At 46.8% G+C, this 12,618-nt stretch overlaps 1 protein-coding gene across 4 annotated transcripts in view; it reads left to right on the top strand.

Annotated features, from left to right (window-relative positions):
* Positions 1-12,618, top strand: part of PLD2 (phospholipase D2) — a 69,656-nt gene that overhangs the window by 45,849 nt on the left and 11,189 nt on the right. For all 4 annotated transcript variants that reach the window (XM_069949390.1, XM_069949419.1, XM_069949400.1 and 1 more), the window contains exons 2-12: positions 1,106-1,226; positions 2,488-2,618; positions 2,732-2,883; positions 3,467-3,566; positions 3,900-3,965; positions 4,259-4,317; positions 4,447-4,539; positions 5,776-5,928; positions 9,256-9,405; positions 9,946-10,029; positions 10,528-10,606. In XM_069949390.1, coding sequence (XP_069805491.1) covers positions 1,106-1,226; positions 2,488-2,618; positions 2,732-2,883; positions 3,467-3,566; positions 3,900-3,965; positions 4,259-4,317; positions 4,447-4,539; positions 5,776-5,928; positions 9,256-9,405; positions 9,946-10,029; positions 10,528-10,606 — 1,188 coding nt within the window. The remainder of the gene's footprint in view (positions 1-1,105; positions 1,227-2,487; positions 2,619-2,731; positions 2,884-3,466; positions 3,567-3,899; positions 3,966-4,258; positions 4,318-4,446; positions 4,540-5,775; positions 5,929-9,255; positions 9,406-9,945; positions 10,030-10,527; positions 10,607-12,618) is intronic.

Genomic DNA, 12,618 nt, shown 5'->3' with positions numbered 1-12,618 from the left:
TAGACTAGACTGAACTGTCCCGGACAGGGGTCCTGGCAGAGCCAAGCCCTGGCTTTACTACAGCAGGGACGTTTGCTCTGTGTGTCTTCCTCTTATGGGTATCTGAGTAAGGGTAGTATTACATAGGCCGATAAATGTAAACGAGCGCCGATCTGTTAGATCGGTGCTCGTTTATTGGACCTATTACACGGCCAGATAATCGTTTTACAAGGGCTGCAGGGACATTGTTACCGATGTCCTTGCAGCCCTTGTTTAAACTTTATACATTACCTGTCCATGCTGCAGGGCTCCTCTTGCTCTGTGCTTCTCCCCGGGTCCGCGCGCTACAGCTCCAGCGTCAACGGACAGGCCACACAGCCATTTAGTGGCCGCAACGGTCCCAGCCAGTGATTGGCTGAGCGGCCTTTCAGCTGAGACAGGCCACTCTGAAGCTGGAGCTCACGGGACCCGGGGAGAAGCACAGAGCAAGAGGAGCTCTGCAGCCTGGATAGGTAATGTACTCTTCTTTGCTAATCGTCAGCGCCGGTCACGCACCGCTATTACACGTAGCGGTGTGCGGTCGGCGCCCGACAATTATAGGTCAGAACCTATATCAACGATCAGCGGACGACAACGATCATTGGCTGATCGTTGTCTTTATTACACGGAGCAATAATCGGCCGGATAGGGCCGATTATTGTTCTGAGTAATAGTACCCTTAGACTGAGCTACTTCCACCTCCTCCCACCAGTGCAAAACTCCTCCTACAGGGGCTTTCTAGTGTGCTTCCCTGGGATTGGTGGAGAGGTGCTTGTATAAAGAAGGGAAGTGATGGGCTTTAAAAGAAGAGTATCTCAATTGGACAATAAAATATATAATTCATAAGGAACAGTAAGACTTTGTTCACTACAGCTGTGCAATAGATAAAAGCTTACATACAATACACTGACATCTAGTGGTGAAATAATGGACTACCTTCATCGCCACTTAGCTGGGCGTAAAAAGGCTTTTGCGATAGGTGTGACATACGAAACACCTGTGGTGGGACACCACAATAGGCATATGTTGTGACCGTGTAACGTTCACCATGTTGTTGATTTCATCAGCCTGTCCCTTACCTTATCAGGTGCAGTGTAACATGCAGACCCCGGACTCCCCCGATGGCTGCTTCCTGCCGGAGCACCTGGACACCAAGGCCTTGGACCTGGACAACGATGAGCTGGACTGTATGCGAGAAGACGATGGAGGTATCCTGCACCAGTCATTATCACCTACCCCGCAACTATATCTCTTATGTGCACTAAAAGGGATACTCCGGCAAAATAAAACACCATTTCCTGCAGGGCATACAGCAGCTGATAAGTACTGGAATAATTGCAGAATTTTAAATAGAAGTAAATTACAAAATTATATAACTTTCATAAACCAGTTGATTTGAAAGAAAAGATTTTTGCTGGAGTATCCCTTTCAAATTATTCCTCCTTGCTCCCTGTGTGGCATTTTACTTATAAGAGCAGCAGTTTGTGCTCCTGAGCTGCACTTCACTGAGATTACAACCTTACTCCACTTATTACTCACCAATACCTTCTGCACTTATAGTATAACTGGTGTGAGCCCTCAGCATGACGGCCCCCACACACTCCCTCCCACACCCGCCCTTTTATATATACTCACACTCACCTGGGGTTTGCACTAGAGATGCCCGCCGTCTCATCTGATTGTCAGAGATCACGTAAGGAGGAAAAACAAACACCTTGGGTTGATCTCATAAGAACTAGAGCGGAAAGTGCACCCCCGCCCCCAGCCATGGAGGAGCCGGGGACAGATTAAAGGGGTTATCCAGCGTTAGAAAAACATGACCGCTTTCTTCCAGAGACAGCACCGCTCTTGTCTCCAGTTTGGGTGCAGTTTTTGCAACTCTGCTTCATTGAAGTGAATGGAGCTTAAAGGAGTACTCCGGCAACAATATATTTTTGTTTAAAATCAACTGGTTTCAGGAAGTTATAGAGATTTGTAATTTACGTATATTAAAAAATCTCCAGTCTTCCAGTACTTATAAGCTGCTGTATGTCCTGCAGGATGTGGTGTATTCTTTCCAGTGTGACACACTGCTCTTTGCTGCCACCTCTGTCCAGGAGAGGTTTTCTACGGGGATTTGCTGCTGCCCTGGACAGTTCCTGACATGGACAGAGGTGGCAGCAGAGAGCACTGTGTCAGACTGGAGAGAATACACCACTTCCCGCAGGACATACAGCAGCTAAGTACTGGAAGACTGGAGATATTTACATAAAAGTAAACTATAAATCTATATAACTTTTTGAAACCAGTTTATTTGGAGGAAAATATTTTTCACCAGAGTACCCCTTTAATTGCAAAGCACACCGGAACTGGACACTGGTTGATTCGTGCTGTCTCTGGAAGAAAGTGGCCATGTTTTTCTATGGCTTGATAACCCCTTTAAATGGCTGTCAATGTCCTCAGGGTGATGTCTATTTTCTCTCTCTCCAGAGTCTCATCTCAGCCCCTTCCTCGCAGTCTATGACATGATGCCGCTCAAGCATCAGGGGCCTGTGTTCCTGAAAGGCGTCCCTGTGACTGCGAATATCCTGCAGACCGAGCGCTACACCAGCGGCTCCAAGGTGATCAACGACAGGAAGCGCTAGAAGTCAGCCCCTCCCCCGCAGGGTGATAGAGCCCAGTATATAGGTGATATCGGTTCTGGTGTGATGGGTCCCCCTCCTCTGTATTACAGGTCCGGACCAGCACCTTATACTCCTTTAACCTCACACATGGTCCCTTCCAATGGACCATCAAGAAGAAGTTCAAGCATTTCCAGGAGCTTCACCGAGATCTTCTAAGACACAAAATCTTTGTCTCCCTCCTGCCCCTCAACCCTCTGTCCCGGTAAGAAGGGCCATTCTATGATGTCCTGTGGAGGGGGGCAGACTTGAACCTGAGGGTCAATCATGGGGTCACTCCTAGGCATAGGGTCATTCTTACCACCTTGTAGGCAGAGTGTGGCTGGTTGGCCCCTCGCGGGCGGGGTGGGGCTGGTAGGTCCCTCGCGGGCAGGGTGGGGCTGGTAGGCCCCTCGCGTGCAGGGTGGGGCTGGTAGGCCCCTTGCGGGCGGGGTGGGGCTGGTAGGCCCCTCGCGTGCAGGGTGGGGCTGGTAGGCCCCTTGCGGGCGGGGTGTGTCCGTTAGGCCCCTCGCAGGCGGGGTGTGTCCGTTAGGCCCCTCACGGGCGGGGTGGGGCTGGGAGGCCCCTCGCGGGTGGGGAGGGGCTGGTAGGCCCCTCGCGGGCGGGGTGGGGCTGGTAGGGTCTTGTGGTGGTTCTCAAGGAGCTTGGATGTCTTCTGTACCCTAGCTGTACCCTAATGGCTTTGAATACCATAGCAGCCTAGCCCATTTCTTGCCATTTGTGATCTTTGACCTCTGACCCCAATTGGTCAAGTTATTGGACGTTCTAATCAGTCTTCCCAACCACAGATTTGCCATAACACGATCCCGAGCTGAAACCACCTCAGAAGAAATGCCTTCCCTGCCTCACGCCTCCGGAGAGTCCTCGCGACGGACAGCGAGTAAACAGGTGTGCACTAAACAGTATCACACATGATGGATATAGATACACCACCTTCACATACAGTGTTGCACATGATAGGCTTAGATACACCAGGCAGCGTTACACGTAATAGGCTTAGATACACCTGTCCTTATCAGATATTATAGGCTTACACAGACCATGTTATTCATGATGGATTTAGATACACCATCTCAACATACACGGTTGCACATAGGCTTAAATATACAAGTTTAACAGACAGTATCACACATGGTGGGCTTAGATACAGTGGTGGACTGTGCTGGGGCTGAGTTTGGGTACGATGTATTACATTTCTGTATCTCATTCTTTGTCTTGCAGAAGTACCTTGCAGAATACCTCAATGTGCTGCTGGCCAAGGCCTTCTACCGAAACTATCACGCTATGGTAAGCAATGGCCGGAACCGGGCACAGCATGGCCAACCCCACCGCTTAACGTGTAAAGGGAATGTCTGCCATCTTGTCTGTAGTCACATTGATGTCGCTTAAACTATGTTAGTAGGGGTCCTCTAGCCGTAGATAGGGGTCTCCACTCATGAACCTGGCCTACGCAGATGTCTCTGTGCACAGAACGGGCTAAGGGGTCACCCTATTATAGTGGTAGTACCGTCATGCTGAAGGTCTGGTCTCCAGGCTCAGGTCTTCAGGGTTATATTCTGACATCACACCTTCTCTTACAGATGGAGTTTCTGGAGGTCAGCCGGCTCTCCTTCATTACAGATCTGGGGACCAAAGGACTGTGAGTATTCAGCATCTGCGCTTTTGGTGCACAACGCCCTAACGTGGCTGGGGTCCCATAGGTGTCACTGTGATGTTGTCCATCATAATTTTTTTCTGATCATCTCACATATTCTATACTCTCTTTCAGAGAAGGTTTTATTCTAAAGAGATCCGGCGGCCATCGAATTCAAGGTCTCAATTGCTTCGGCCATCACCAGATCTGTTATCGCTGGTCAAAAAGGTAAAAACATTGGGCCATGTTACAGATCCTGTAATCTTGGCCCTCATAGGTTGGTTGTTAACCATGGCCCTCATAGGTTGGTTGTTAACCATGGCCCTCATAGGTTGGTTGATAACCATGGCCCTCCATAGGTTGGTTGATAACTTTGACCCTCCATAGGTTGGTTGATAACCATGCCCCCCATAGGTTGGATGATAACCTTGGCCCTTTATAGTTTGTTGATAACCTTGGCCCTCCATAGGTTGGTTGATAACTTTGACCCTCCATAGGTTGGTTGATAACCATGGCCCTCCATAGGTTGGTTGATAACCTTGGCCCTCATAGGTTGTTTGATAACTATGGCCCTCCATAGGTTGGTTGATAACCATGCCCCTCATAGGTTGGTTGATAACTTTGGCCCTCCATAGGTTGGATGATAACCTTGACCCTCCATAGGTTGGTTGATAACTTTGGCCCTCCATAGGTTGGTTGATAACTTTGACCCTCCATAGGTTGGTTGATAACTTTGACCCTCCATAGGTTGGATGATAACCATGACCCTCCATAGGTTGGATGATAACCATGACCCTCCATAGATTGGTTGATAACCATGGCCCTCCATAGGTTGGATGATAACCTTGGCCCTCCATAGGTTGGTTGGTAACCAGTCACATCCCAATCCTGTGTTATAAACCCAAACCTTCACTGGTCATTGCCATTCCCTGACCATCACATGTTCTAGAGAAGATCGTGGTGGACACAATGTATGATGTCATAACCCAGGCCCTGAGGCTCGTGTGTAGGATCAGATCAGGATCAGTCTGTATGGAGGCCTGGTTGGGATTCCATCTGGTGGAGGTGACTTCTGTTCCACAGACATCTCTGTACTGTATGTGACTATGTTTTCCTTATTATAACATCTTTCTCCATCGTTCTCCTTACACTCTCCTCATGATCCTTACATTGTGTATTCTCTTCCTTCTCTCCACCATTCTTCTGTTCTTCCTTCTATCTACCTGGTAAGTTTCTTCCATGTCCACGTCATACAGGAGTACATGGGCAGTCTTTATATATTGTATATTATACTCTTCATATATATTGTATATAGTATATTATGCTCTTCTTCTACTGGATAGTATTACTATGCTTTTATATTACTATATATATATATATATATAATATATTATTGCTAGTGTTCCTATAATCTTCTGATGATGTGTGTTGTTGAGCGGTCCATGTCCTCCATGTCTTCCTCAGGTGGGTTGTGGTTAAAGACTCCTTCCTTCTTTACATAAAGCCGGACTCCGGAGAGGTCTCCTTTGTTCTGCTCTTCGATCCTCAATTCAAGACTGATGTCGGCAAGAAAACCACAGAGACTAAATACGGGGTCAGCATAGAGAACTCTCTGAGGTAAGGGGGGCTGGTATACGGGGTCAGTATAGAGAACTCTCTTAGGTAAGGGGGGCTGGTATACGGGGTCAGTATAGAGAACTATCTGAGGTAAGGGGGGCTGGTATATGGGGTCAGTATAGAGAACTCTCTGAGGTAAGGGGGGCTGGTATATGGGGTCAGTATAGAGAACTATCTGAGGTAAGGGGGGCTGGTATATGGGGTCAGTATAGAGAACTCTCTGAGGTAAGGGTGGCTGGTATACGGGGTCAGTATAGAGAACTATCTGAGGTAAGGGGGGCTGGTATATGGGGTCAGTATAGAGAACTCTCTGAGGTAAGGGGGGCTGGTATACGGGGTCAGTATAGAGAACTATCTCTGAGGTAAGGGGGGCTGGTATACGGGGTCAGTATAGAGAACTATCTGAGGTAAGGGGGGGCTGGTATACGGGGTCAGTATAGAGAACTATCTGAGGTAAGGGGGGCTGGTATACGGGGTCAGTATAGAGAACTATCTGAGGTAAGGGGGGGCTGGTATACGGGGTCAGTATAGAGAACTATCTGAGGTAAGGGGGGCTGGTATATGGGGTCAGTATAGAGAACTATCTGAGGTAAGGGGGGCTGGTATACGGGGTCAGTATAGAGAACTATCTGAGGTAAGGGGGGCTGGTATACGGGGTCAGTATAGAGAACTATCTCTGAGGTAAGGGGGGCTGGTATACGGGGTCAGTATAGAGAACTATCTGAGGTAAGGGGGGCTGGTATACGGGGTCAGTATAGAGAACTATCTCTGAGGTAAGGGGGGCTGGTATACGGGGTCAGTATAGAGAACTATCTCTGAGGTAAGGGGGGCTGGTATACGGGGTCAGTATAGAGAACTATCTGAGGTAAGGGGGGGCTGGTATACGGGGTCAGTTCAGACAACTATTTGGGGGGGGTTGTCAGCTCGTATATGGGTCCAGTCACTGACCAGCCTTGCTATAGTATAATGCTTATAGTGGAGACCTATAATATGCTGTGTTATTATCACAGCTCTGTATATACCGCTGCTGAGCCTCCTTCTTGGAGTTTTGGATGTTTTCTTCTTTGTGTTTCGGCCCTTCCCAGCTCTCTCTCTGCCAGGACCCTCAGCACTGGGGGAAGGGGGGGGAGCGGCTTCCTTCCAAAATCTGTTTTTACTATTCTGGAAAATCAAGTGACCTCCAAAATCTCTGTCATGTGACCCTGTATACAGAGACCTCCCTCTTCCAGCTGATAACGTGGCCATTAATAGGAACCATTACCCCTATTTTCCCCTCTGAAACTGAACAATTTTTTTTTCCTGTGAAAATCACTAGAGAAGTGGGAATCTGGAATCGGCCGTCTATTCGTTTTTACATATAGCTGTTCAGCTTTCTGTGTCGCACCAGACTTCTCCGGGGAATCTGAACACTTAGAAAGCTGGACAAGTTTTTCCAGACCAGACAAGTCGACCTCGGATATACTAGATGTGGAGATCCTCTCCCCGGTACCGGCGGCTGCGGCTGCATTTCACCATCAGCCATAAGCTTTCCATTGCTCTTGAAATCCCGTTCCTCTTGCATTTTGAGCTCCAGAGCTGCTCTTCATACGTAACTGGCGGCCATCTTGTATTCTTATAGCGTTGTCCTAGGTCACCTGGTGGCTCACTAATATTCACGGACACGTCCTCCACCAAACACACTAGACGAAAGTCAGGCCCGGACATCCATCTGATTTATATGGCAAACTTCAGACAAGGCAGAGAAGAATTAGACATGCTGGATTGTAACAGCTTGACTGTGCTTTGGGAGATAAGCCTCTGCCAGTGTCAAGACCTAGGGATGCATGATGATGATGCGGTATGGCTGCCGCACTTGTCATGGGGGCCTGTGTGGTAGACGGCTCTCCACACACGCATTAGTGTTCCTAGTCATCCCCCCCCCCAATGTTGTTTGTAACTTATGGATTCAGGGATAGTTGCAGAACCAAGAACTTGAGTCTCTTAAAGTAAAAGTACAGGAGAAAGTACAAAGTCACTGTTCACAAGGTGCTTTTTCTTTTAGCTGGAGAATTGGCCTGTTGGAGTTTCCCTTTAGGTATACTGAGTTTTTAAGATAGTTTAGATTTAGGGTTTAACTAGTCTTTTAGCTGTGTGACTTAGAGGTAGACTTGACTACAGAGGCCGACTACCTAGAGGGGCGCTCTCCAATATGCATGGTACTCTGCTGAAAAGGTGTCCTGACAACCTTGGTTCAGTTACGATGAAATCTGTCAAGCTGTCGACTGGCACATCCAGGAGTGCAGGCCGCTGGCTGATATACAGTGTAATGCAGCGGGTACGTAGGCGAAAGGCACTTCTCCAACCACTGACTTGAGACTGAAGCATTGTGGACTTAGAAGACTTGACCTGAAGGTGACCCCCTCAGTGTGGACATTCTGGTTCCCTCAGGTGGTAGTCACACCACAGCTGGTCCCTCAAGAACACTGGAACTAGAACAGTAGCATGACTAAAGCACAGCAGCTCAGAATCAGGTACTGGCCAGAGGGCCAGGCCCTGTGTAAGACACTCTAGATACAACTAGACACCACTGGCAAAAACCAGGGACACAAATGAAGAGACTAAGACCACTGACTCAATGAACTGAACCCCCTGACAAGGAGCTCTCAATCCTTTTTATCTTGCAGGGACAGGGCTTCCATTGGAGAACTTGACATGGGATTGGACAGAAAGATGAGGAGACACAGAATCTGGGCTCTGATAGGCCAGATAATTTATACAGTTACTGTAGCTGGTTGACCTAGGGTTGACCTGACAGGCCTCATCTGAAGCAGGTGTCACATACACGTTAACACAAAAAGGTCCTGCAGCATGTGCTTGCTGTAACTGCATGGCTTACAGTGACACCTACAGACTCAATGCGGTATAACATCTTTCATCCATAGATTTAATCCTTATTAATTCAGCAGACGTGGACAGTAGGAGTCTGGTGAGGATTGGGGAGTCTGACAGAGGCTCCCCCCCTCCCCTCCATACAGAATACATGCACATGCAGCCCTGCCGATCATACATGATTAGGAGCTGTTGGCTGCACCAGTAAGTAGCCCGCTGCTATTGGATGTGTATGGCTGGTCTTAGTCTTGTAGGTTAGACAGCCATGTCTCATGTCCGGTAAGGCCTGCAGCATTTACAGGAAAAGATACAGAGCTTTCATGCTGCAGCCTGACACGGAGCTGTATGTAACACTCTGATACGGAAGCCCAAGGAATCAGTTTTGCTATTGTAAGAGGAGGCTTTAGTGACCAGTGATGTAAAACTTTGTCTTGCTTTTTTACCTTGTAAACCATACAGGACGCTGATCCTGAAGTTCAGTGGATACCGTCAGGCTCGCTGGTGGAAGCAGCAGATCACCCAGATCGCTGAGGAGCACGGGAAGGACTATCTGAGTCTGCACCGGTTTGACGCTCACGCTCCAGCGAGACATAAGACCCAAGTGAAATGGTGAGGATAGTCCTCTAGTTTATCACTCCTCCATGTATGTGTGATCAGCATCGTCTGGTCTTCGGCCATTGGTTTATGTATGACCACCATTGTCTGGTCATCGTCCATTGGTTTATGTATCCTCTGTTCTCTTCTCTCTACTCCGTGTATCTGTGACCACCATTATCTGATCATCGTCCATTGGTTTATGTATTCTCTGTTGTCTTCTCTGTCCTCCGTGTATGTGTGACCACCACTGTCTGGTCATCGCCCATTGGTTTATATATTCTCTGTTGTCTTCTCTGTCCTCCGTGCATGTGTGACCACCATTGTCTGGTCATCATCCATTGGTTTATGTATCCTCTGTTCTCCTCTTTCTCCTCTGCGTATGTGTGGCCACCCTTGTCTGGTCATCGTCCATTGGTTTATATGTTCCTTGTTCTCTTCTTCCCCATCCTTGTATGTGTGGCCACCATTGTCTGGTCATCATCCATTGGTTTATATGTGACCACCATTGTCTGGTCATCATCCATTGGTTTATGTATCCTTTGTTCTCTCTAGGTTTGTCAATGGCGCCAGTTATTTTGCGGCTGTTGCGGACGCCCTGCTGCAAGCTCGAGAGGAAATCTTCATCACTGACTGGTGGTAAGCTGGAGGGGTGGGATAACTTCCCTGGTATATCTATAGGATGTGTAGACTATAGTGGGAAGACAACTGCATCAAGTGTACACAGTAGAACTGTCTACAATATCAGGACTACCTAAAATATCTGGGCATCTGCTCTAGAATGTGGTATTCTGAACAAGCTCAGAGCTCAGGTCTGATCTCCAGATGTTTGCAAATACCTAGATATGTATTTGACCATTATCGATGGACTCTATTTAGTTTAGTAGGTGAAAAAAGTCTCTTTTTACTGCAGTGAGATGGTCTAGAAGTAAGCAGAGTGCCCTAGATCCCAGACAGGGTGTTCCAGAACATAGTGAGGTAATCTAGAACATCTTAATGTCTGAGATAACGTGGTTCCAGCAGAGTTTATTAGACAGTAGATGTCTATGGGGGAGCAGATTCTCTTCATTAAGGGCATCATGGGTACATAGATAAATGTATACCTACAAGTTATATATCTTTATCTCGTGTGTGTAGGCTCAGCCCGGAAATCCACCTGAAGCGGCCGGCAGTGGATGATCACTTTAGACTGGACATTATCCTAAAACATAAGGCGGTCAGTATCGAAGGTTTCATCCCTTTAAGCCACCAATAACTATTATAAGTCAGCAACAATGCATCTATGGTAATACAGGATTATGGTGGTGGTGGTGGTGGTGCTGTGGTCATAGATTGTGATCCACCATGGTGGAGGATCTAGAAGTAGCATGAAGGCGCTTTAGGCCCAAAAGACCAATCTAATAGGTTTCTTTTGTGTATCCAGTATGGGACATCAGTTTGGGCCCATAGAGATAAGTTAAGGCTCCTTGATGTCTACTAATGCTTTAAGGGGCAACTGCAAACCTTGCTGCCCCTTCAGGAGCCCATATATCTGAAGTGCTTCAAGGACGTCTGTGCTTAGTACTAAGATTATAAAAAACCTTTGAAGAATTATTCCTGGGAGATCATACACTGCAAGCAAATTGTATCCTTGGTGGATTCCCTGACCCCAAGTGACTTTTTTTTTTTCACCTTTATATTTAAATACTTTATTTTCCCCACAATTACAGCCTTTTAAAAATAACCACAAGAATTAATATTTTTGTTTTTACATACATTTGCAACATTCTACCAATAAAAAATAGAAAAGACATAAAAAAATAAAACAGAAACATCATATTTATGGACCCGGTCTACTAAAAATAGCCACTCCTCAAATGGGGGCAGGGCAGTTCCCATCCAATACCGAGAGATGATTACTTTGGCTAGCGCAGTGAGTTTGTTTATTATTCTGCCATCTACAGAGTCATTGGCGTATGTCCCCATCAATATCAGGAATGTATCATCATCCTCCACAGATATTCCAAGTGTTTTAACTATATAGTCTATTATATATAACATTACCCCATAGTGATGAAAAATCAAAATTACCTGTGCAGTTACAAATCTTCTTCAAGTGCTTCCAAATATTACAATATTTATTAACGTGTGATAAAATTTTTGTTCCTCCGAACCCTGCATCTACCCCAGCCATAACATTATCATATCTCCAGTTACTGTGCTCCATAATGAATTTTAGAACCGGGGAATTCTCACCCTTGTGCAAATCTTGTGCTCCTATGGCTAAATAATATATAAAGAAATCTGGTAATCCACACCCACCTTCTTCCAATGGAGGAGTCCAATTTCTATATCTGAGTCTCGGCTTATTGCCACTCCAGATAAAAAGGCTCAGAGCTACCACCAGCTTCTCAAACCACTTCTTAGAGATCCAAATAGGAGCTGCATATAATAGATACAACACCTGAGGCAGAATAATTATTTTTATCAAAGCCATCCTATGGGCCATCGGAATAGCCAAGCGTGATCAAAAAATGATCTTAATCTGAATCTTCTTACGTAATGGGGTTAAATTCAATTCCACAAAGTCATTGACCTTACTTGAGATACGGACACCCAAATACTCCAGTGACCCCCCCCCCCCCCAACTGAACAACCAGGATTTTCACTCCACCCAACGAGATATCTGGTTTGAGAGGGAGCAAAGCCGATTAGCTCCAATTTACCTGTAGTCCTGACACCACTCCAAAACTATCTACAAGATCCATAACTTTACTGACTGGCCCCTCCCCTTACGAACAGCAAAATGTCGTCCGCATATAGTAGAATTTTTTCTTCTTGTCCTTGCAGCCCAAACCCCAACACTTGTGGGGAAGACCTGATTAGAGTTGCAAGAGGTTCAATATAAAAAACAAATAACAGGGGGGAGAGGGGGCAGCCCTGTCTCGTGCACCTTGAACTGGAAAACCAATCAGAGGTCTCGTTGTTAACCAGCACCTTAACCAGAGGAAGGGAATACAACAACTTCACCCAAGAAATAAAATTAGCACCTAATTCCATCTTTCCCAGTACACTCCAGAGGAACCCCCACTCCACCCTGTCAAACGCCTTTGTGGCATCAAGCGACAGGATGGAGCGGGGGACATCCTCATCCAACTGTAAGTTTGCAAATACTCTGGAAATATTATCCTGAATGAACCTACCCTGGACAAAGCCCGTCTGCTCCTCCCCAATCACCTCTGGCGCCAC

This window comes from Dendropsophus ebraccatus, chromosome 1 (genome assembly GCF_027789765.1).
Source record: "Dendropsophus ebraccatus isolate aDenEbr1 chromosome 1, aDenEbr1.pat, whole genome shotgun sequence".
NCBI lineage: Eukaryota > Metazoa > Chordata > Amphibia > Anura > Hylidae > Dendropsophus > Dendropsophus ebraccatus.
Note: the sequence above shows the minus strand (reverse complement) of the source record. Positions and strands in the feature narration are given on the sequence as shown.